Source organism: Pomacea canaliculata, linkage group LG4 (genome assembly GCF_003073045.1).
Source record: "Pomacea canaliculata isolate SZHN2017 linkage group LG4, ASM307304v1, whole genome shotgun sequence".
In the NCBI taxonomy this organism is placed as follows: Eukaryota; Metazoa; Mollusca; class Gastropoda; order Architaenioglossa; family Ampullariidae; genus Pomacea; species Pomacea canaliculata.
In genome coordinates, this window is record NC_037593.1 from 28,356,636 (window position 1) to 28,380,956 (window position 24,321).

Genomic DNA, 24,321 nt, shown 5'->3' on the forward strand with positions numbered 1-24,321 from the left:
ACATTTGTACACAGAATAATTTGTTTTTTAATCAGAAGAACAGAACACACCAAAATTAACAAACAATATTGTCAAATATTTATAAATTTCATCACAAAACAATATTGTCCAATATTTATAAATGTCATCACAAAACTGGCATCATTGGAAACAATGCACAATCACTGCATAACCCTTCTTCCCATTAACACTCTTTTCACCTCTGCCCTCCCACCCCAATGTTAGTCAAGGAATTGTCTCTAACCCTGACCTAGATGATCCTGAGGGTTAGCTAGAACCTATGACCAGCTGTTTAGCACAGTTATATGCCCAGTGGATTGCAACAGAACTGATCTTTGGGTAATTGGCCAACCTGAAAGCAGCGGCAGTCTCAATAAGTATCTGTTGCACTTTACTGATGATGCTCCAAACCTATGCTTGCTACTATTATTGCTTACTTCTATTTGCAAGACTGTAAGGTAAAGGTAATCCTCTGACATTATCAGGTCTTTTAGAGGGGGTGAGGTGTGAGAGACCTCGTTTTTCTTGAGGCCAGCTTTAGGTGAGGGCAGTGCCTGTCTTTTCTCCCTCACTGCCTTACCTTCCCAACCTTCTATGGAGTCATGTACCCATTCCCGCCAGCTGGGTCGGGAAAGTTTTACTACATTATTCAGGTATTAAACCAGCATGCTCTCAGTTTGAACACTAGCGATCTAACCACTACGCTATCCGCTTCCCTATAAGATTGCACAGCAATGGCAATATCACTTTTTCTTTGGCTCTCTCAGGTGCTTCCTGCTAACTAAGGCTTTGATTTTCAGTGAATCACTTCACAAATCTTTTACTTCCTTTAAGTCTAAACTTTTCAGAACGACAACTTCAGTGACTCTGTCCTGACCATAAGTGTGCATAACGTGTGTCTTTAGTTTACTTTGATTATGAGTGAAAGGTGTAGAAGTAAGCATGTCTCCTATATGCAAATATGAGTGAATGGTTGTTGATGATTTAGTCTATATATTAGTCACGTAAGTGTTGTTGCAGCCCTATGCTCCTCGAGGAGTAACAAGGACTAAACTAACCTAAACTTAGGTAAAGCACTCTAAGCAAATTTTTGGAAAGGTGCTATATAAATCTTCCTTATTAACATGATTTTACAACCCAACTGCACAGCCTTCAAACGTCAATGAAATATTTATCAACTGTTGTCCATCTGAAGCTCTCTCCCCTCCATCTAAAAATTCAGGGGTCAGCTCACGGAATGTCATGGCCATCCTAGTGGAGGAAATGTGATGGCGATGGATTCCATGCTTCCAGACATTCCTTGCTTCATCAGTCACAATTATCAATGATCTCTGAAGGAGTGGAACCTGCACTTCAACACAAGGATCAGAATCATTTGTAAATGACAGAATGGAGTCAGATATCAAGTTCAAGGTCACTAATCTGTCTCCCCATATCCAGAAGTCATCAAAGTGAGGATCTATGGCAGCACCACGCTCTGAGCTGTATTCCAGGTTGCAGAGTTCTACTGGCTGAAAGTCCTGAAGCTCAGCAAGAGAATGCATCCTCTCTACAAGAGTCCTGGCGTAATTTGGCAAACCAGTGAACTTCTCCATGCGCAGCTTTTTCTTCTTAAAATTCACTTTTGGCCCAAAGTCCTGCAACATTATGCAAGATAAAAGTAACGAACACTGAAAAGATCTCCAATGTGATGGACAAATCGTCAAATCATCATAATAGGAAAAGGGTAAAAACTCTTGGGCCACAAAGTATCATTGATTCCTTTAATGTCATTGACAAAACAACAAAGTTTTTATGTTAATAAAATTTGAATCTCTACATCCCTCAGCTCATGTCTCCTGTCTTGTAACTTTATGCACATAAATTTACTACTAGTGCCCACCACACACATAGATGTCTACTATAAACTAACCAAATACCATATTACTGGGTTAGATTCTACAGACATGATGGGCATACCATAACAGTAAACACATTTATAAGCTACAATTCATTTCCTTCATTGATAATTCACTAACTTTATGGCCATTTGCTTTTATCTTACTTTATCTCATAAACTTACTTGTTTATGTCGCCCAGACTGAGAAACAACAAATGGCGTTTTATAAATCTGCTGGCAAAGACCCTGTTCCTCTTCCTCTGTTATAAAATTGGTCACAATGCTGATACCAGGAAACGGAATGCTCTCTCCCATGGCATGACTGGAATGGTCTAACTCAAGAAATGCCTTTCTACACTCCACGCAGTAGAAATGAATTGTATGATTCTCTGGCTGAGTGAAACAAAAATACAAATATTTGTAAACTATTCTGTTGATGCAATCCTTTTAATTTAGTCTTCAAAAGATACTTTTCATTCATTAACTGAGCATATATACATGTGATTAAAATTGAGTGTGTGCATGTATACATCTGAGAAAAAGGAAACATGCGCCGACATGAATGTACGTGCCACTACACTGATTGAATGGGCACTCTGTTGCCGACCCTGGTAAATTTTTCCATGAAAATGCATCATAGCTACAAAAACAAACTTGTCAAAACTTAGATTGAAAGTTCTCGAAAGAGGAAGAGGACTTATAGTGGTTACTCTGCTTAACTTTTGAGCTGGTTGATGGCTTGAGACGTGATTAAAAATCACTCCCCACCTAACGACTCAGCATATGAATATCATCTGATTTATCAGGGAAGGTAAAAGGCAACGGATGGAAAGGGGGTGTGTTCCGTCGTACCCTGACAAAGTGAACCGAACCGAACTGTTCACTACCCTTCAAGGCTTGTACCTGTGGCACCCTTTACCTTTAAATGTTTACTATATCTTTAACACCAGCAGGTAAGAAAATGATTGATGATCACTGATTCTATATCACCGAGGCTAAATCAAAATTCTATGTAGAAAATTCTTACCCATGTAATAATATCGGTATTTTGTGTGTTTATGCCTTCACAAAGCAAACACGATCGTATACCCTTACAGCCACACTTTCTGTCAGCCATATTCGTTTGGGACACGCAGTTCTCTCCCCATTTCCGCCTCGTCGGTGCGAGAAAAAGAAATTTGTGATAAAAAGGGAACAGTTTCAGCCTAAACGACAAAATATCAAAATACTTCAAAGAATAAAATACGAGGAAATATTTTTCAATGAGTATTTTCCATTCTTTTATTTTGTCATGAGTAGGCTTCGTCGACAGATCGCGGAAGTCCGAAGCGGGTGCGTCATGGGCGACGCGTCTTGCTTGGTCTCATGCTGATCGGAGCAGTCTCCTTTCCGACCATTCATTCCATTGTTCGACTTGTTTTGACAGCACAGTTCAGAAAAACTCTATCATTAGGTGACATTTTCTTTATCAGCGAAAAGTGAGTGATTGCCATAACAGTGGCTCAAGAAAATTAGACGTAAACATTTTAGAGTGCGATAGGAGTTATCGATGTCTCCCAAGTCGAAAAACTAACTCCACCCTAAGAATCACTTATTTACACACTTCATCAGACAGTGCTTCTTTATCGTCCACTGGTACCCATATATGACGCTGTATAGGTGTCGTGGGGAGCTGGGGACGGCGGCTGATGGCTCGTCCCGTGACGATCTCGGTGACGATAAGCTAGGCCCTCGATCTGCCACCCCCTCGTTAAAAAAGGAATCGCGCCCTCTTGCCAGAACATCTTAGAGACTTAGATTGTAGGCTTTCATGTCTTGCAACCGCTGTCGACCTTTAGCGAGTTGTTGTTGTGTTTTTCTTTTTGACAACGATCTGTTCCTTTGAAAAAAAAAATGAAAAAAAAAAGGAGTTAAGCCACACACAAGCTAACATTATATACCCATAGTGATGACATGGTATGTATATATACACACATGACCATCTTTAGATATATATAAACAGCACATTCCTGTTCCAGATGTACATCCAGTGTCCAAGCAATAATGTCCTTTCTAGCTGGTGCCATCATTGTGACAGAAGTCAGCAACATAATGACAGCTACGTAAGTGAATTACCAACATTCATGATTCACATTTATTACAAGTGGAAATTGTACAATTTGGCATCTGCAGGCTGCAAAACTTATTTTAGTATTTAGTTATTGATACATATCTGAGACTGCACATAGACTGAAGTGTATACATATGTCCCTCTGGGACAAATAAAGTCTTATCTTAATGTTTCATTTTCTAATTCTAGGATATCACACAAACTACTAATTTTACTAATTTTAACTACATCATTTTAAAAAGGAAAATAATGAAATGTCTCCTGGATATGATCTGATGGAGTTGAACATCTTACATCATGTGCTAACTAACAGATATAAGCTCACTTTGCACCATCCTGCATAACTACAAATGCCGCTGAAAATGATCTGAAAAAACTGTAACCTTTGTTACCCAGCAACCTTTGTTAAGTTGCTATTGCAGCCATTTGGTGATCAAGATTTACAAACATATGCATGTTCTGTTGTAATGCCATTTTCATAAAGTTATAATTCCATCTTTTATAGTCTAGGATAATTATATAATTTTATGTAAGAACTAGAACTATGCTTCTTTGTTCCACAGACCTAGGTGACATCTAGTCTATGCATGTAAAAACATGATTATACAGTAGACACTCAGTTGAATGGCACACATCAGGATTATGGTTGATGCTGGATAAATATAGCTTCTAGTTGCTTGAATCAGCTACTGATATAGACCTAATTAATGCTATGCCCCTTAGTATACCATACCATTAACTCTGTATTGACTTAATATTAATATTGAAATACAATAATTGTGAATGCAGTGTGTAATTTTAGTTAAATGCCAGTCAGGAAACTTTTCAACTTAATGACCTTCACTACCACAATTTTTTTAAACTCCAAGTAAGTTAGGAAAAAAAAAATAGGAAAAAAAATAACACACTCAAAAAACTGTCACAGTAAGGGTAGAAAGTTTACTGGGTAAACATCACAATAGGATCATCAAGTTTGAAATTATACTTCGACCAGAAATTGATTTTATTCTAATTTTTATTTAAAATATTGTTTCTACATTTTTTTATTTAAATGGTATGTGTAAAGGCTTAGGCATAAGACATAATAAAATGCATTTTAAACTCTTTATTCCAGGCACTGGCTAACAAATGCATATGCCTGGTTTGCCACACCTTACTTTGGATATGATGTATGGGCCATGTACAAGACATACATTTGGAATCGAGCTGATCAAGAAATACATTTCCTTACAGTAGGCCAGCGTCTCAAGTCTTTCATCCACAGCTCCGTCTTGATGTTGCTTCATCATACTGTACTTCCACTTATTATCTTTCCCACAATCATTGTAAGTTATACTGAGAAGTTCATCACTATCTTTAAATGGATCATCCTTTCATTACCACTTTTATGATAACAAGTTGGTTCAATTAAAAATAATGATCTTAAGTTTCAATATTTAACCTCCAATGTGAAAGAAGCAGTTTATTAGCATTATCATTATGATACAATTTTTAGCTTTGCTTGAAATTTAAAATGTCAGTAATTCGAAACATTTTCAATGTTTATAAAGGTAAAAGCAGTTCTATAAACTTTCAATCACTGTGAAGCTGTTAGAGACCTCGCTTATCTCCAGGCCAGACATTTTTTTGAGGGCGGGGCTTATGTTCTCTTCATCACTGCCTTACCTTCCCCAGCCCTCAATGAGGTCAAGTACTCATTTGACAGCTGAATTATTTTTTTACCATGTCAAGGGACTCCAACATTATACACCAGCCTAACTGTAAAATAATCCTGTCTCAGTTTGCTGTACAACAGTATATTTTAAATAATTAGTATTATTTGTGTGTGTGAGAGAGAGAGAGAAAGTGTGCAAGGATGCATATGACTGCATAGCTATAATGAAGGTGTATTTGAAGCCCTGGAATTTTAGTTTTTCAGGAAGAATTTTAGGAGACTTTTTTGTGGGTACATTTTACATGATTGAAATCACCATTCCCTTCATTGCAACTCAAGCTGTTCTTGCTCAGGTTGGTAATTTTTGTAATCAAATTACTATTCAAGGCTTAAACTCAAATGTCTGCCTCATTTGCTTTGACTTGATTACCTTCACAATTGTCACTGACTCAGCGATGATGGTGATGATAGAATGAGGACTGGTTCACTAATCTAATGCAGCTTAGGTGTCTTCTTTTAATGTTTAATCTTTCTTTATGGTATGGCACTACTGAGCATGGTTTTACCTTGAAGCAGTCTGCTGGTCATGATCTCTGTGTCAGCAATTCTTCTTGCACCCATTTGGTTTAGGTATGTGAGAAGCACTGGGTTTGTTTTTGAAATGCAGCTGTTGCACCTGAGGAGTTTTAAACAAAATTCTTTTCTGTTCTCACTAATATAAGCCATTAGCAAGATTTTTGTATGTGGGGTGGCAGTCAAGCTCTACAGATTATTTGATAAGAATTTAAGATGAAGGGACTAAGTTTAGAATTTGCATATAATTGACAGCATTCAAAAAGAATTAAATTGTTTACTATTTACAAGTAATACCTGAAATTTGTGAGCAATTTTGTTACCTTTGTCTGCAGCTGAAGTTAAAGGACACACCATACTACATTGCTGCAGGCCTGCTGATGGTGGCTTCATTTTTTGTTGCCCGAATCCTGGTGTTCCCCTACCTTTTCTGGAACTATGCACACCATGCCAGCATCCCTGTTACGTCTGTGCCATTTAGTATCCCTGTCAAATGTAACTTAGGATGTCTGTTGATTCTCCTCCCACAGCTCTATTGGTTTGGTCTAATGTGTAGAGGTACTTGTAGGGTGTTTTACAAAATCTATACACGACACAAGCTAAGTAAGTCCTGTTGATGACTAACTGCTGCTAAAGTTTAAACTGAAAGATTGGTGATGTATATAATAGGAAATGTACAAGGAATTAACAAACTGGGAGTTTATTTACATATGCTCATCAAGGTGCTGTGAATATACCATTATATTTCTGTATGATATTGGCAATTTTTGTGTTAAGCTCATTTTTGAACTCTATAGACATTCATACTTATATACTAGCACATCACTAGATGTGAGTTTATTGTCCTGTCATAATTAACTCATTGAGAGGTTCCATTTTTGCTCTCCATCCTCAACTGACTTTGCTATCACCAGATGCAGTTTTTGGTGCATTTGGTAGTCTTGAAAATCTAATGTCCGAATAACTGCATCCAAGACAAACATGATTGATATTAATGTTGAAAATACATTTTCTTGAGGTACCAAAAAATCCCTTGGCCAAGATGGGTCTGCTTCATTTTCTTTTCTTTAATGTGTAAAAGAGTATTTCTCAATACATAAATACCAATTGTATTAACTGCATTCCTTCCCCAGATCCCATATGTAACTGCTGCCTAACAGTTCATAAAGAATGTTAAAAACATTTATTCTTATGTATTATCATACTTTTGTAACATAAAAACAAATATATTGATCCATTGTGTGTTAGTGATTTACACCAGTGTCAAAGACAGTAAAGTATGTGCTGGATGGAAGGGAGTATTACCTGCCTGCACGGATGCTTCAACTCACAATGTTTTGACACTAAAACAGTCTCTGGTCCCTAAGCATGGGTTGGTAATTGCCCAGTCCTCTGTCACAGATCTATTGAGGTGAGTAAATTTCACAGATCTGTTGAGGCAAGTAAATGTTAACAAGACTCCTGGTCCAGATGGGATCTGTGGATGCACCCTCTATTAGTACGCCAAACAACTTAGTGGAGTTTTACAGCATCTGTTCCAGCTCTCTATAGATTGTGGTAATACTCTTCAGGGAACCGTGGCAGGGGAAATGTCTTTCATTTCATATTTGTGTTGTTTGGACTTAACCCTCCCTCGCTTGCTCTCTCACAGTGTGATTATATGCACCTTGTTTGGTAAGGCTTTAACTTTGTAACCCTCTGCTCATACCAAGCTCCTTATTTGTGGTTTCCAACTTTCTAACCCTATAGCAAAAAAAGTATTCATGATTTAAGCCTACTATTTTTTTTAACAGGACCCCTACATATTTTTCCATTTTGGTAAAATAAATTGCAGCAACAATTCAAGTTTGTATCCCTACTACAACAGTGTCAAACCAGTCTTAAAAGGACACAGAACCCCTCCTTTGTGACAGGTAATGATCAAGCTCATGCCCTTGTAGGCTAAAAATAATGATTCTTTAGAGCAAAGATCATATTATGATGCACCTTTTTGGACATGAGCATCAACAGAAATTGCAATTTTTATATGCCAAGCACTGTGCTAAAATCAGATTTTAACTTAAGAATCACTCTTAGTTTTGGCTTTTTTTTTTATTGTTGCTCAAAAATAGGGGCTGCAAGGAGTGGAATGGATGATTAAATGATCACACATTTGGGAATTATTTTTAAAATATAAAACAGAAACCTATTTGCAGTTTTGAAGTCCAGTTTGTATCCTGGATTTGCAAATTTAAAAATGTCATCATTTCATTAGTTTATGCTTTATGTTTATGTTGTTATTTCATGACTGATCTTTTCAGTATGGTCTTTCATATACTTAAAAGTGTTCACGTGTACCAGCAAATATAACACAAACACTTCAACAAATATATAATCTTTGTTTACTTATATGTGAAACATACATCAGTTTCAACCCTAAAGAAGCGATGCCCACAGTTTATCACAAAGTAATCTTTTCTCTTTTTGTACAGTAACCATAGCTATCAAAGCAAAACTAATCAAAATTGAAAATTACAGTAATACAAAACTGATCCGCTAAACAAATACTTATATCTTGGCTGTAAACATTTTTATAATGATTATGAAGAAAAGAACATTTAGGCTTAAATCAGCCATCAACAATGTTCCTTTCAGTAGTCATCAGCTACACAAAGGACAGACTGACACATGAGATCAGAAAAAATATGCAACACCATGCAAATAGTGTATAGTAAGAAACATTTAAAACTTCAAGAAAACAAACTTTGTCATTGTGCAAAAATGTAAAATTACTACAGATTCCCCTTATTTTTAAATGTGTGCAAGTTAAACACCATATTTGTTTAGCCTTTTATCCAAAACATTGCATAATAAACACTTATGGTTCACAAATATTTCACTGGGAATTATAACAGTTCCAGTCCTTTTGGTCTCAAAGAGAACTGAAATGTTCCAGACACAAGGCAGACATTTGAAGTTTCTTTGCTCAGGCTCCTATGATCTGCAGTATTGAAGTAAGAAATGTTAAACACTGATACTATAGCACCAGCATAATTGTTTGCTTGGCTATAATAAAACACTGTCAAACTATCTTGTCTAACTATTAAATGCAAAAGTCCACAAAGAACATTTAAAATCTCTTTGCCTAAGCAGATTACTTGTGCAATGGTTATCATAATGTTCTGGTAATATATATAATGTACTGTCCTCCATCACTTTGTTCAGTTCAGCAATTAAACTGCACCCTCATCTTCTGTACTAGTTATCTGTAATCCCTGATCCACTCTCTTTTTTATGTTCTCACACCTTTAGCCCAAAATAAGCATTTCTGAGGTGAAACTGAATATGTGTGTGTAAGAGAGAAAGTGTGTATTCACATGTACAGCATGTGCTGTGCTAAGCAAATACATTAAAATGTGCACTGTTGTTATTATTAAATAAATGTTTAAAAACTCATATGGTAGATGGAATGTTGGATGCAATTTCTCACTGTGAACACCGGAGAACGCATTAAAGCAAAGGACAAACTTTAGAAAACGTATGTGGGTGATTTCATGCACATATGTGTGAATGTGTATATATGCATGAACATTTACATGTGTCATACATGATCTTGAAACAAATCAAATCAAATCAAATCAAATCATATATCATACAGTCTTCAAGACATGGCCAAAACTAATTTTCTCGAGAATCCCAATGTCACCAGATTGCTAGTTTTCTTGACAGACATCTCAACCTAGACACACCTGCAGGATGTACTACCATCAATTATAATTTCTGATGTAAGATTCAAACTTACTAATGCCTTACTTGTATCAGTGAGGTGGATTACAATTAAGCTCTTTTAAAGATGCTTAAAATTGAGTTGATAATAATAAATGGAAATTTATAAGGCGCATGCTCACACTCCTAAGGAGTATGCAATTAGCAGTGCTTAAGAACAATAACGAAACATGGACAGCATATGAGGGACGGGAAAACAAATAACATATGAAAGAATAAACAACAGTACAAACGAAGAATATAATCAAATACAGAAAAACACAAAGAGGAACCAAATAACAACAACCAGACCTGAGAGTAACATGATATTGCAAAAGGGTGTGAAAAAGGATTAGCATTATGGGAATGATTGTTGGAAGTAATGTTTACGGAAGAGGTGCATTTTCAGTCCACATTCAAAGGACTCAATAGTGGATAGGTGGGAGATATGGAAAGGGAGTTCCATTGTTTTGCTGTGGCTGTATGTTTTGTTCTGGTGACAGAAAGAGTAAGGAGACAATCATCGGACAAGGAGTGGAGTTGTCTAGCTGGGATGTAAGGGAAGAGCAGTTTAGAAAAATAATCAAGACAGGTGCCAACAAAGAAATTAAAACACAGCATGGACAGTTTGCACTGGATGCCAGAACGGATGGGTAGCCAGTGCAGAAAATGAAGGAGAGGGGTGGCATGGTCCCGTTTCCTGGCTCTAAGCACCAGACATGTTTGTACTGAATATGAGAACGGAGTTCTGTACTTTCTGGAGTTTAAGAAGAAGGTATGCAGGACAACCAGCAAGCAAGGAGTTGCAGTAATCAAGTCTGGATAAAACAAACACACACAAGAGTGTTGGTAGCAAGCTCAGACAGAATGTTACGGATGGTGCTGATCTTGCGTAGCTCATAATAGACTGACAGCAGCTGTGACTTGTTTAGCAAGAGTCATGTCTGACTTGACAATGAATTCCAGATTCCTGACAGAGGATGTAAAAGTGATGTTGGTTTCGCCCACTTTGATGTGATTTGGTGAACAAACGAGTGAAGATGATTTCTTCTTAAACATAGGAGGGTTTCCATTTTATCATCGTTGAGTTTAAGTTTGTCACCATCCAGTCTTGGACTTCATGAATATTGGCTTCTATGGTGCTGGTAGCAGTGAGAATCAGCTGATGGGGTGGAGCAGTACAGTTGTGTTTCATCAGCATATGATTGATGAGGTTTCTTTCTGCATTCTTAGTATGATAGTTTCTCATTGCAACAGTGACAAATAGATGATACTGCTAATTCCCTTTCTTGCTTCTGTTTTTTTTTCAGGGAAAGGACTGTAATCACTCTTGCTCAAGCAATGATTTGAAAACTTTCTATTAAGACCGAATGATAATATTTATTATTTAGCAAATACAAAGAATTTTTTCTCAATCTTTAAAAATACATGGATTTAAATGATATACATTTTTTGCATGCTTTCATCATTAAAAAGTTGTGTGACAGACAATTCATGCACTATAGTTACAATAATAAAAGAAATTCTAATATTAAGGAAACATGCATTCACAGAACATGCATGTTATTTTGTCCAAAAGCAAGATTGTTTAATCAATGCATTCACACAAAAAGCTCTACTTGGCAGAAGAAAGAACCCCTTGTTCTCCCAGAAAATAATTAGATCAAGCCACTCTAATCTACTTTAGGCATAATATGAACTAAAAATACTGACATAGAGAAGGATTGGAAGGCAATGTTACCTATTAGCACCGTTCTGTTTGGTTTAAAGACTATATTTCTGAAAAGAAAATTGTGATGGATAATGGGTATAGCTAGAAGACATGGACATTGAAATAACACAAGAGGGACTGAAGCTGAGATGATGGGGTTATGGGGTAAACATGAAATTCCATAGACAGTTATATCAAAGGCTTCAAACAAAATATTTACTCCATCCAATATATATGAGAACAAAATACTATCATGCAATGTAAGCTAAGGTAGCTGTTTCATTCAGTTAAAAAAAATGAATGCCGCACAACCATACTGAGCAACCAACGTGAATGCTCTATTTTGTGGGTAAAAAATGTTTAGTACACATACACTGTGGAAATTTTTGAAGAGTTTACCTTGTGTATTGGATCCTAAAAACAAGGGAAGTGTCCTAAGTTGTTACATGTAACTCATTTACAAAAACAACCAAAAAAACCCCATTGCATTCTGAATAGGTGTTACAAAAGAGACTGATCTCTTTCTTCTTTCATTTCCCTCACAGTTATTTTTGTCGTTATAATCAAAATTATACAATATAATTACCATTTTGTTAACAAGGACAATTTTAGGATGGGGTGAGAGAAGAAAAGGGCTGCAATGAAAGCTAGTGCCTTGGTGGTAACAACTAGTACTATCATACAAGTACATGCAGAAAAATTTGTACTTAGAGGTCTCTGGAGCTCTCCCACAAAATACCTAATACAGCCACATACAAAATCTGTATACAAGATGACATGTGCTAATGCTGTTTAGGCAATTTGTTTTGGACAGAATTTTGAAGATGCTCTCCACCGAGTCTATTTCAAAATGAAATAGTTTAAGCCATCTGTTAAACAGTTTTAATGCTGCGATAGGAATAACATCCTTTGTTTCATTTTCTTTTCCTTGCCTCAACAAATCTGTGGTCACACAGATGTAAGTACACAGGCACATACATACAACCACATGTCTGACATACCTCCCATTAGCTTGCAAAGACATAACCAATTACTGTTAAACTATTAACATCTTTTTCTTCATCTAACAGATATGCTTTATGTTTGAGGGTAAATGGAAAAATTTAACACATTCTCACCTTAAAGAACACTGCCAGAAAAACGCCAAGAACCACAAAAGGGAAGAATCCCAGAAGTCCAGTGCGCCGAGGTTTCTGAACAAGAATCCACTGAAGCCAGCCCAGTTTCTTTTCATTGTAGGGAGGATACCTCAGGCTAAATAATTAAAAAAAATATGCCATCACTGATTAGTAAATAGCATGCAATCTTCAAGAGAAAGTACTTTCATGGAAGTGACTTGATGAGCCAGGGAGAATGGTTATGGAAATAATCTAAAATAATAATAATCATAATGATAAAGGCAAAATTTATATAGTGCATACTCACTCCTGAGGAGCGTGTTGTCAGTACTTAAGGACAAGAATGAGCAGGGCTTCTGCTAAGGCTAAATTCTTTGGGGTCCCAGGGACCCCTTCTTCAGGTTTTTAAGGGGTCCCTGTTCTTTGCCCAAATTTGAAGGGAACCCCATTGGCGAAAATTGAAGGGGTCCTCCGAACTTTTAATGCGTACTGTACGCAATTTTTTGCGTAAGCAGAAGCCCTGATGAGACATAGGCAACAGATGAGGGACAGAAAAACAATCATATGAATGATGGAAGAATAAACAACAGTACCGATGATGAATAAAGACAAACACAAATAAATGTAAAGAGGATCCAAGTAACAAGGACAGAGAATATCATGATTTTGCAAAAGGAAGACGAGCAGAAAAGTAGCAATAAGCAGGAAAGGAGGGAAGGGTGTGAAAAAGGACTAAAATTGTGGGAACTCATCTTAAAGTAATGCTTAAGGAAGAGATGCATTTTCAGTACACATTTAAAGGATTCAATAGTGGGTAGGTGGCGGATATGGAAAAGGAGAGAGTTCCATTGTTTTGCTGTACAGTAACTAAAAATCTTGTGACCATATGTTGTTGTTCTGGTGACAGGAATAGGAGATGGTTGTCAAATGAGGAGCAGAGAAGTCTAGCTTGGATGTAAGGGAAGAGCAGTTCAGAGAAATAGGGCACAAGCAAGCAAACAAATTAAAACACAGCATGGACAGTTTGTACTGAATGTGAGAATGGAGTTCTGAACTTTCTGGAGTTTGTGCAGGGCAGCTAGCAGGCAAGGAGTTGCAGTAATCAAGCAAAGAAAGAACAAACGCACAGACAAGAGTGTTGGTGGCGTGGATAGAGAGAATAAAGCAGACACTCATCATATGAAGCTCATAATAGGCAGACTGACAGACAGCTGTAACTTGTTTATCAAGTCAATTCTGCAGTGGCAATGAATCCCAGATTCCTGACGAAGAACGCAAAGGTGATGTTAGTTTCACCCATCTTGATGTGATTTGTCAGACAAACGTGTGAAGATTGATTTCTTTTTCTCGGGCATAGGAGAGCTTTGGTTTTATCATCAATGAGTTTAAGTTTGTTTGTTACCATCGTTGACATCACTGATACAGGCTTCTATGATTTTAGTAGCAGAGTGAAACTCAGCCCGTGGAATGGAGCAGTACAGTTGCATGTCATCAGTACATGATTGATGAGAAACCTTGTGAGACTGGATGCAAGGTGAAAGTGGTTTCATATACAGAATGAACAGAACTGGGCCAAGTACTGAGCCTTGAGGAACACCACAAGAAAGTGAAGTAGGGCGAGATGTTTGACCATCAACAAACACAGTCTGCGTCCTATCAGTGAGATAAGAGTTGAACCTGGCTAGTGCAGGTCCAGAAATCCCATAGAGGGTGTGGAGTCTATGAAGGAGCAGAGAGTTGATAATGCTGAATGTAGCAGACAGGTCCAGTAGAGTTAAAGCAGAAACATCTCCACTGTCAAGGACAGATAATATGTCAGAGGTCACTTTAATTAAAATGGACATGCCAATGTCAAGGGCTTGAGAAAATCTTTGCCTAATTAGAATGTGACACTTTAAAAGTTTTAAGCACTGAAGCACTCATATTCACATTAGCTACATAATTCAACCTATCAGAACAAAGGCTACAATCTTCCCAACCTATTATCAGATGACAAGAGTAGGCATGTGATCAACCATCTGCAATGTAGCTTGACAAGTCCTCACCTGTTGAAAGACTCCAAACCCAGGCTTTTTTCCAGGCAACCTCGCTTATGACTGAAGGTATCAAATGTGAATTTGCCATGGTAAGCCCCCATTCCACTATTGCCAACACCACCAAATGGCAAGGTTGGAACTGCAAGCCAAACAAAAAGTTCCCAAACTGCAGCAAAAGGTAAGCATTCTAAAGATTAAAACAACAACTTGACATGGCACGCTCAACCCAAATTTGCATAAAGAACGTAAACTTTTCCAATGGAATCACTTCATCCCCGAACTCACCTTTTGATTTCAAGTTCAAAGTATCTAATGTTTTCAATCCTACTAATCATTTCCTTAAGGTAAAATTGTTTTTAATTCACTCACTTGATAGTACCTATGATGGTTAAAAAAGGAATAATTATAGTATTTGTTAATCTATATGTACTTTTTTAAAATAGCACTAGCCAACCTGCTGCATGTATGAGAGTGTCATTAACACAAAACCCCCCACTGCTGGTGCTCTCTTTGATGGTACGGACCAATCCTTTGTCAGTGGAGAAAATGTACATCGCAAGAGGTTTTTCCCTGCAAAAGATAATGTACAGTTTAGCACCAAAGACAGAAGCTACAGATTAGGAAAAGAAGAACAAATCAGAGGCATCTTATTATCATGAAGGACCACAATTTTGCTGTTAATGTTAAATTGTTGGCTGGCTATTGCAAGGTGTGACCGATCTAACCCCACTCCCGCTTCTTGATGTCTTGGCTAGCAGGTTTTGGGTTGGTTCTCTCCCACAGGTCTGTATTGGAGATCTCAGGCCATCTGATGTTGAGGATGTGGCACAGACATCTGTTGACTAATGTCTGAATCTTATTGTTAATGGTGTTTGCCACACGCCATGCATTTCATATTCATATAGCACGGGCAAAACGGTATCAGAAAAAAACAACCAAATTTATAAACATCAATGCCCATTTCCAAGAAAATATACCTTACCTGTCATTAATAATTTCAATGGCCTCTTGGTGATCCCTCACAGGCACTATTGGCAACAAGGGACCAAATATCTGGAATAAAAAAAACAAACAATACTTTTACTATAGGCAAAAATAAAAAAGGGTAAAGGTGATCCCCTAACCTTTTCAAGTCATTGGGGAGTAAGAGACCTCCCTTTTTTGGGGGCTAGCTTTATGTGAAGTTGTTGCCCATCTCCTCTCCCTTGCTGCCTTACCTAAATTTACCCATATTTACTTGCTTGTAATAATAACAACAAAATTCATTAACCTCCAAGAATGTGGCCATGAAAGAACTGACAAACTGTGGATGTATTTACAGCAACAACAACCAAAAAAAAAATCTTTATTGCAAGTGCTAAATCAGCATTACCTCCTCTTGCATGACTGGGTCTGTGAGTTTGACGTCTCTCAGCACAGTAGGGGCTATGAAGAGGTCACTCTCATCTGTCTGACCACCAATTGCAATGTTCGCACCCTCCATCAATTTATACACTCGTCTGTAAACAATATTGTTTTCTACAAAACTACCATTATTTGTTACAATGCTGTTGAGAAGTGGTGTTGTAATTATGAAGCACTACTATATTATAAACACATATTACAAAGCTGCTATATTTAATTGGCGAGAGGGGAGGTAGAGAGTTGCCAGAAAAAATATGATCTGCTGCAGTACCAGGTAACCTCCTGTACCCTCTGCTCTATGAGCTCCTGTATGATAAGCATTACTGGACTGCTGAATGTTGTGATGTATCTAAAACCTGCATTTCAACACTAGAATATGGAGTACCATTTCCAGTTGTATTATTACAAGGCTTTTCTGCTGTAATCTGATCATCTGCCATGGACTATGGTTTAAAGTGCTTAGTTCTTTGAAATACAATATTATCGATTATGCTATAGAATATTTTGAAAGCAATGTTTTGATAGAATTAACAAATAAAAATAGATTATGCAACATAGCATGAGCATAATATCTTAAACATTTCTTCTGCTATTGCACAAAGAAATCTCCATGTCCTAGTCTTTTGCAAGGTCATATGTCCACTTCCATGTAGATTTTCATGGGGGGGGGGGGGGATGTGTTTTACGCCATGTCAGCAGCTGAGGCTATATTACGGCCATGCAGCCAGCCCTGTAAACAGATGTCACGTGCAGAGAAAGAACAGCGTGCCTGAGACGAGAAATGAACCCTGGGCAGCCAACTTTCACTGTATTGGTGACAGGCGCTAACCGTTGCGCCACAGGACCGCTAATTTTCATGAAGCAATGTGGAAAATGGATTAAGGCCTAATTTCATGCTGCAATTTACTTGTACAAAAATGTAATCTTGGTGTGCAGTGTCGAACAGACACATAATTCTCCCGAAGAGAAATCATGAGAACATAGTTCTCCTCCGACCACATGGCCATTATTTAAAATGTGGAGGTAAAAAGGAAGCCTACTGTGTTCAAGCATTCTGACTGGCTACAGTCCTACCATGTAGGTCGGCCTAGTGAGAAAATAGAAACGCGTGCTCGAAACCTAGCTACAAGGCCTTTCTGCGTGCCATGTGCACAACTTGCTAAGCCTTTTAGGGGCTGCTAACCCCGCTAAGTGACAAATATTGCAGCGTGAGAATAGGCCTTTAACAGCACAATGACATCACCAATAAAAGTATGCAAACATAGTACAGATCCTCCTAGACTATCACTATTTAAATCAAGCCTTTTTTTAAAAAAAAAGAGAGAAAGAAACTAGAAGCTTTAATCTGAATCAAAAGTTCTTTACTAAATTTCTATGCATACAATATATCCTTCTAACTTAAATATAAATAAAAGTGTTATGGTATCACTCACTGAAAATGTCTGGCATTAATTATCCGCCCAAAGCTCTCTGATGTCTGGGCATTGGTTGTATAAAATTCTTCCAGTACAACCTTCATCTTATCAAGCAGCTTCTCCTGGTCATGGATCATGCAAATGTTCAACAATATAAGAAACAAAAGAAATAATGCTGGAGCAACAAAGTTTCAACTTTTGTACAGAAACACCTATAGTTAAAAAAAAAATTGTTAGGCTGACAAGCAAGAGACAATGATTTGCAAAGACTTGGAAAAACCTAATATCATTTTGCACATACATACACATGCAAATGCTGACAGACATAATCACTGAAAAATATAAATAAAGCATAGTAGTTAGGAATGATGACAAGATTATAAGGACAAAATTACATGGTAGACTTCCAAAGGTCTTATTTGAAATCTTTAGTATGGCAAGGCTTGGCGGCAGGTTTTGCAATGAATCAGCTATTAAATATAGCGACCATTTCAAATATGATTTATAAATTTGCCAAGACTAACAAACCTAGATGTTTATCCAAAATCTTCAGAATAAAAAAAAAACATATTTCACAGTCAACATTTTAGAGAAGTCGAAAAACAAATATCTCTGCATTTATAGTTTAAAAAGAAAAACAGTAAACTTTCCTGTATACTATATGCAGCCAGCTATAACAGAATAATAAAAAACTTAAGTATACCTGAGTTTCAACTGTGCACATAACATAGTCAGGTGCTATGCATGTCTGCCCTGCATTACAGAACTTGCCCCATGCTATTCTTCTTGCAACAACATTCATGTCAGCATTTCCATCTATGAAAACTGGGCTGAAAAAATACAAAAACAAATTCATGAACATGTAAACACATGAAGCTAAAATAACCAATCATGTATTCAAATTATCCTACTGGGCTAAACTATTTTAAGAAAAAAGAATTTATATTTATAGTTCAGTAACATCCATATCACTGATATATCCTAGACAATAACTGTGATGAATACTGACTAACACAGAAAATGGTTCTAAATATTGTGAAATTGCATTAAGTGATTCATTTCCCCCACCCTCTTCATTTTTTTCAGTTTTACCAAGCAAGCAGCCAAGATGTTGTCTGATCAAAGTCTCACGCAGCAAAGTACAGGACCTCAGTCTGTTCCATCCATAGAATGCAAGAGGTTTTCAGAGTCCAAGTTAAAATTATTTAGGATTTTGCCGAAAAAATCACACTGATGTACATGTGCTAATATTATCATGATCTTCCCCTATGATGTCATGATATTGATGAAATATCAGCATTCATGTCTGATTTATTATATGATGTCTTAAAACCTGTTGTATATTTTCAGGTTTTTATACCAAATCACTCTCAGATCTTACGTTCACTGGGAAGGGAGTGTGTGTGTGTGTGTGGGGGTAATTGGTGTTTTATGCAAGCAACTAAGCTTATATCACAGCAAGGCAGCTAGCCATGTAAACAGATGCTACATGCAGAGAAAGAACAGTGTGCCCAAGACGAGAGCTGAAACCAGGACTGCCAATCTTCACTGTATTAATGACAGGGGATAACCCCTGCACTACCGGACTGCCCTTTGTATATTGGGAACTGCTTGCTTCAAAAGAAAATTTAAATCTTAATGTGAGTGCAATCTCTCCACTTAAATAAACCTCATCATAATTTAACCAAATGTGCTTTCTGAAAGTGAGCTTTGTTTGGAATATAACTTTATACACATCACACAATGGTGCCTTCTGCCTCTTTATAGAAAAAGAGGTTGCTCACAAGATCAAAACAACCGATACTCTAAACCTCCAACCAGAAAATTTAGCTTGGCACAAACCAGTAAGTCTTACCTTTTGCCCCCCAGCTCCAGAACTACAGGAGTGACATACTTTGATGCAGCAGCCATAACAATACGCCCAACAGTAGTGTTACCGGTGTAAAAAATAATGTCAAAACGTTGCTCCAGCAAAAGTGTTGTCTCTGGGATCCCACCATTTACAACTTTGATGCATTCCTTAGAAATGTAAACAATTCAAACTAAATATGCAGGAAGTTTTCAGGACAGCTTTAAAACAAGACAAAGATCACTACTTCATCTAAGAAATATGAGAATGATGAAGGTGGTGGAAGTGATGATGATAAAGATAATGATGACAACACTGATGAAAACAATGGAAGATAACATAACTCACTAAATCTGACATGCTAACCTGTTGGCATAATTTCAGACAATCTCAAGGTTTTTTTTTCCTTTAAGTTGCATTCCACTCACTCTTGTCTTATGCTTGTTTACTTCCTGTGTTAATACCAAAAATATTTGAGAGAAAAAAAGACACAAACTTGGTCTAAATATTTTGGTATCAGCTCCTCCAGCAATGTGGCTACTTTGGGGGCAAGTTCTGATGGCTTGAGCACAACACAGTTGCCTGATTTAGAAAGACAGAGGCAGACCCATTATATACCTCATCCATACTGACCCTTTAGCCAATAAATTATATTGAACTAACTCAAGAATAATAGCTTTGATGCCACACTTTTACAAAAATATAAATGAAAATAAAACCATAACCTTTAAAACACCTGTAAATTTCAAAAGGTCAAAGATTCAAAAATGGAGTTACTGATACTATAATAAAAACAGGGAGACATTATTTATGAAGAGAACAACTATTTATCCATATATTTTCCTTTTAAAGAGAAGGATTATGCAGATAAGACACTGATAATATTTATTCTTTGACCTGGTAATGACAAAAAACCCATACCAGCAGCGATTGCTCCAATTAGGGGCAGTAAGGTGACCTGTATTGGATAGTTCCAAGCCCCTATAATCAGAGCAGTTCCATAGGGTTCGTAACGGATGTAAGCATCATCCATTTTGTTTAAAAGCCCTTTGGGAACCTGGCAATTTCATGCATCCTTTTAATGTAAAGTGAAAATGAGCCCTCCACTATCAGGCATAACCAATGCATTTATTTATGCTATGTAGACTTAAAGATATGTACGATGTGAAGTTACTCACACATCTTGAATATACACTCATTTCACATAAATGCAAATTATTACATAAAAATTCTATCTGAGCTGTTTATTGTCTTTACAACAGATTCTATTACCTGCTGTGGCTGCATCCAACTTCTCAAGTTGTTTATGTTGAATACTGCATCATTTTTGCACATGTTTATTTCCATCACATATGACTCCATATTGTGCTGTGCATAAAAAGAACAAAAAGTTAAAGCTTCTGCACTCCCCCAACCCCACTCCCTACCTGCATTCTCACAATCAGGCACCGGCACCATCTATTTTACCACTTTATTTAAGGCTTTTTTTTGTTTTACTTTTACATAATACATTACAATGATTTACTAGTGCCAGAACGATGCTGCAATTTTAGAATCTCTTATAGTTATAAAGTGGTTGCAGACTTCTTCATCGATCTGTATCATTTGATCTCCTTTAATTCTTGGTAAGAATTAAATACACAAAACAAAACAATCTACCTTATGAAGGTCTTCAAAGAGAGCCTGGCAAATTTTCTCTCCATTTTCATCAAGCAGTTTGATCAAGGAATTAAGCTGGGCTAAACGCCACTTTAAACTCCTGGTGCGTCCTGTTCTGAATATGGACCTTAAGCCCTGAATCATCTTTAAAAAAAAAAAAGTTGAAGTCAGGTGAGGTCAAAAGTTGTCAAAATGACAAGATAGTCAATGATCAACAACTTCCAGCAAGAGAGATACTTATCCGTTTATCAAAAGATCACCCACAAATCTGTTTTATCTTTATGGAATCACAGATACAACACTACTTTGCAATGCGATTAAAAACATGATGGTACATTACAACCATACTGGGTCCTTGATATATGTATGTGCTGTTGAAGCTATTAATGCTTGAGACACCAGTTGTAACGCATTTGTTTCAACAAAACAATTGAATGTCAAAGTATCATCTCCAAATAATCATGACTGTCAGATCAGGCACATGCCATTATTTATTCATTGTTTGCTTGTTCTTGCAGTGGCGTAGGAAGATGCCCGGCTTTGGCTTTGGCCTCCTCAGTATCTTTTTTGAGGGGCTTTTGCTATCTTCGTAAATGTATCAGAGAGTGTACATCAACTCTGACTATTCTGCAATTGGACTTAGAGCTTTTATTGTGAAGGACAGGAGAAAAATCTGTACAATCGTTAGTGAGACCCAGGAATTACGCAATTTGTCAAACTGATAGCCTCGTTAGGTTGATGTTTACAATTTTAGCACAAAAGTTATCTTTGAAAGAAAGAGCCTTGCGGTGGGCTTTCTCGACTATATTTAATGAACGCAATATTTCTGCTTGGCTAAAATAATGATTTACTTAATAATACCTTGTCATATCCTGCCATGTTAGTAATGAAGGCCGCACACTACCACAGACCAATCGGTTGATATATCCAGTCAACGATAGCGGACAACAGGACAAAGTGCAGCCTGTGATCACGAACTTTATAGTCTAAACAAAGATAACTCTTACGAACCAAGGCCAGCTCTTAGAGTTACGAGCCCTTGACACTAACTGTTCTAGTGACTAATGCCTATCACGAGTCAGGTGCGAGTCACGAGCTTAGTTTAGAGCAGAGACCTTATGAAAAGGACATCGAACTCTACGCGCGCGTAGTGGGACAGTGTTGACTCAACTCGCGCCCGCTGTATAGAAGCTTAACTTATTGACAGTGGTATTGAGATATTAAAAAATAACATACATCCCCGATGGCATTTCAACATTTTATAAACGTTTTCAAAGGGTTCATTATTTGTAAACGTTTATAAAATGCTTAAATGCTATCTGGGATGTTCATGCACATTCCTATCTTTATAAATAGTATCTATTATTCACACACACATATTCACTTGTTGGATTATGACAGCTAATATTAAAAACAAAACAAAACAAAACAGCAGCAGTAACAAAAAAAAAAGATGGAAAAAAAAAATTAGGAAAAACAGAGAGGAAATAGCGACACAGCTGAATGCAAAGAGGCCGAAAAACGTTGAGTTTTTTGTTAATTAGAATGCTGTATTTCCTAATTTTGTTAGAGTTGGATCATGAATGTGTGTTGGTGGATTGCTGTCTGTCTGCGGGACCAACACTTTTAGCCTTTTAATTGCCATATCTTTCTCCACTGTTAGTCTCGGCGAGCCTAAACAAAGAACGCACGACTAAACCGGAAAATTGTACAGAGATGCCTCTTTTTAGTAGTTTATCTGAAATGTGAATAGACCGGAAGCTTAATTTGTACACATTTGCCTAGTTTTAGTAGTTAACTGGGGAAAAAAATCGTCTGCCTGCAGTCCAGCAATACAAGTTCGTGATGAAATCGTGATACAGGCAGCAATTAAGCTATAAGCTTCGACAGAAACATGCAATTGGTTTAATAATATCTCTGTCTCTCACACACACGTACGAAGGTGCCTGCACAAAAAAAACAAACAAACAAAAAAAAACAAAAAAACAACATGCTCATGAGTCATGCATGATAACAATTAATATACCTCAATCACGAACCTATACGTACACGTCTGTCTCTCATATGCTTCTCGGAGCGAGACTTCAAACAGTTACTATAAATTGTATATTTCGTACGTCTTATCAGCGCCGTGTAAAGAAGTCTCGTTGATTCTCCAATCATGTATTTGGATGTTATCTTAACTCTTTAATTTTTCTTTTGGAAAACAATATCTCAATCCACTGAAACTTTCGAGCATTTTAGCGCTGGTCTTTCACTATATCTTGTTTTATCACGTCCATTTAATTCTCTGCTCATGTGTAATAGCTGATCGAATTTTCGTTTCGTTTTGTTAGGACATTGATAGTTTAGAATACAATTTTTTCTTATTACTAATAGCACATCTGAAGTAAATCGAATGAAAACCATGGCATTTCGATTTAAGTGAACTAACCTTTGCTGAAACACACAGATCCAGACAGCAGCATTGATCTGAACGTCCGATCTTGACTTCGAAAGACAAATGGGACATTGTGTGGTAAGAGATCAGGTGATACCAACCGCTGACAACGTTGTCAGTGCACGTGCTGGTGCAAAATCTCCCATGAAATATTACTATGTAGCTGTTGACACCACGTGAACGTTATAACAGATCGTAACACCGCTGTTTTCTGTGACCCTTGACCTCAGCCCATCTCGCGTGGAAAACAACAAGGCGTGAAATGAAATGTGAGAAATGAAGTGACCAAATTAATTATTTCCAATTGGGAATTATAACTTGGGAAATGTGCTCAGTTACGAAAACAACCACAAAGAAAAAAAAAAAAAGAACGATTGGTAATTACAAGAGAAGGCAAAGGGTGCACATAGTCTGGATGAGTGAGTCCCCTTGACAACGATTAAAGACATATATTTCAATTTTGTTTTACACGTTTTGATATGTTAAGGGATTTGTTTTGTGTTTCTATTTAAGTGAACATGCAGTAATTAAAAAATACCCTACTGAATACTCATTTGGTTCTCTGTTAACAGAACCTATAGTGTTCTCAGCACAAACAACAAACATTCGTCATCTCTGTAGGATGTGAATCTCTTCCATCTTCACACGACTAATAATTTCGTTTGTCATCTGTATTCGACAATCACTGTGCACTATCTCATTCCGTCAGTGTTCTCTATTAGCTGTAAC

General features: G+C 37.1%; 3 protein-coding genes across 7 annotated transcripts; 1 reads left to right on the forward strand and 2 right to left on the reverse strand.

Annotated features, from left to right (window-relative positions):
* Positions 1-61: 61 nt before the first annotated feature.
* LOC112561797 (alpha-ketoglutarate-dependent dioxygenase alkB homolog 4-like) lies at positions 62-3,045 on the reverse strand. The gene is made up of 3 exons (XM_025234530.1): positions 2,907-3,045; positions 2,063-2,272; positions 62-1,637 (listed from the first exon to the last, which is right to left on the reverse strand). Exons 1-3 carry the CDS (start codon positions 2,994-2,996, stop codon positions 1,131-1,133), a joined length of 807 nt encoding a protein of 268 aa, XP_025090315.1. The 5' UTR covers positions 2,997-3,045; the 3' UTR covers positions 62-1,130.
* Positions 3,046-3,181: 136 nt separating this feature from the next.
* LOC112561799 (protein FAM57B-like) lies at positions 3,182-9,727 on the forward strand. Its single transcript, XM_025234531.1, has 5 exons — positions 3,182-3,357; positions 3,898-3,981; positions 5,104-5,318; positions 5,908-5,996; positions 6,552-9,727. Exons 1-5 carry the CDS (start codon positions 3,245-3,247, stop codon positions 6,831-6,833), a joined length of 783 nt encoding a protein of 260 aa, XP_025090316.1. The 5' UTR covers positions 3,182-3,244; the 3' UTR covers positions 6,834-9,727.
* Positions 8,580-23,806, reverse strand: LOC112561796 (aldehyde dehydrogenase family 3 member B1-like). Of its 5 annotated transcripts, XM_025234526.1 has the most exons (16): positions 23,587-23,806; positions 21,153-21,296; positions 20,766-20,861; positions 20,415-20,550; positions 19,990-20,075; positions 19,500-19,663; positions 18,348-18,474; positions 17,663-17,766; positions 16,198-16,324; positions 15,808-15,878; positions 15,280-15,395; positions 14,835-14,964; positions 12,790-12,925; positions 12,071-12,085; positions 11,702-11,739; positions 8,582-9,196 (listed from the first exon to the last, which is right to left on the reverse strand). In XM_025234526.1, exons 1-15 carry the CDS (start codon positions 23,662-23,664, stop codon positions 11,725-11,727), a joined length of 1,545 nt encoding a protein of 514 aa, XP_025090311.1. In that variant the 5' UTR covers positions 23,665-23,806; the 3' UTR covers positions 8,582-9,196; positions 11,702-11,724. The 5 variants fall into 5 exon arrangements, with proteins under 5 accessions (XP_025090312.1, XP_025090314.1, XP_025090311.1 ...); XM_025234529.1 differs by lacking the exons at positions 11,702-11,739; positions 23,587-23,806 and adding an exon at positions 22,014-22,169 and having other exon boundaries at positions 8,581-9,196; XM_025234528.1 differs by lacking the exon at positions 12,071-12,085.
* Positions 23,807-24,321: the final 515 nt, after the last annotated feature.

Excerpts from the sequence above, each read along its gene's own strand:
- LOC112561796 (XM_025234525.1), bottom strand. The coding sequence starts at position 23,664 with ATGTCCCATTTGTCTTTCGAAGTCAAGATCGGACGTTCAGATCAATGC. Across the intron at positions 20,551-20,765 it reads GTTGGATGCAGCCACAGCAG|GTTCCCAAAGGGCTTTTAAA; the intron begins GTAATAGAATCT and ends TGAAATTGCCAG. Across the intron at positions 18,475-19,499 it reads CTGGAGCTGGGGGGCAAAAG|CCCAGTTTTCATAGATGGAA; the intron begins GTAAGACTTACT and ends GTATTTTTTCAG.
- LOC112561797 (XM_025234530.1), bottom strand. The coding sequence starts at position 2,996 with ATGGCTGACAGAAAGTGTGGCTGTAAGGGTATACGATCGTGTTTGCTT. Across the intron at positions 2,273-2,906 it reads ATACCGATATTATTACATGG|CCAGAGAATCATACAATTCA; the intron begins GTAAGAATTTTC and ends TGTTTCACTCAG. Across the intron at positions 1,638-2,062 it reads AGTCTGGGCGACATAAACAA|GACTTTGGGCCAAAAGTGAA; the intron begins GTAAGTTTATGA and ends ATAATGTTGCAG.
- LOC112561799 (XM_025234531.1), top strand. The coding sequence starts at position 3,245 with ATGCTGATCGGAGCAGTCTCCTTTCCGACCATTCATTCCATTGTTCGA. Across the intron at positions 3,982-5,103 it reads AGCAACATAATGACAGCTAC|GCACTGGCTAACAAATGCAT; the intron begins GTAAGTGAATTA and ends TCTTTATTCCAG. Across the intron at positions 5,997-6,551 it reads CTCAAGCTGTTCTTGCTCAG|CTGAAGTTAAAGGACACACC; the intron begins GTTGGTAATTTT and ends CTTTGTCTGCAG.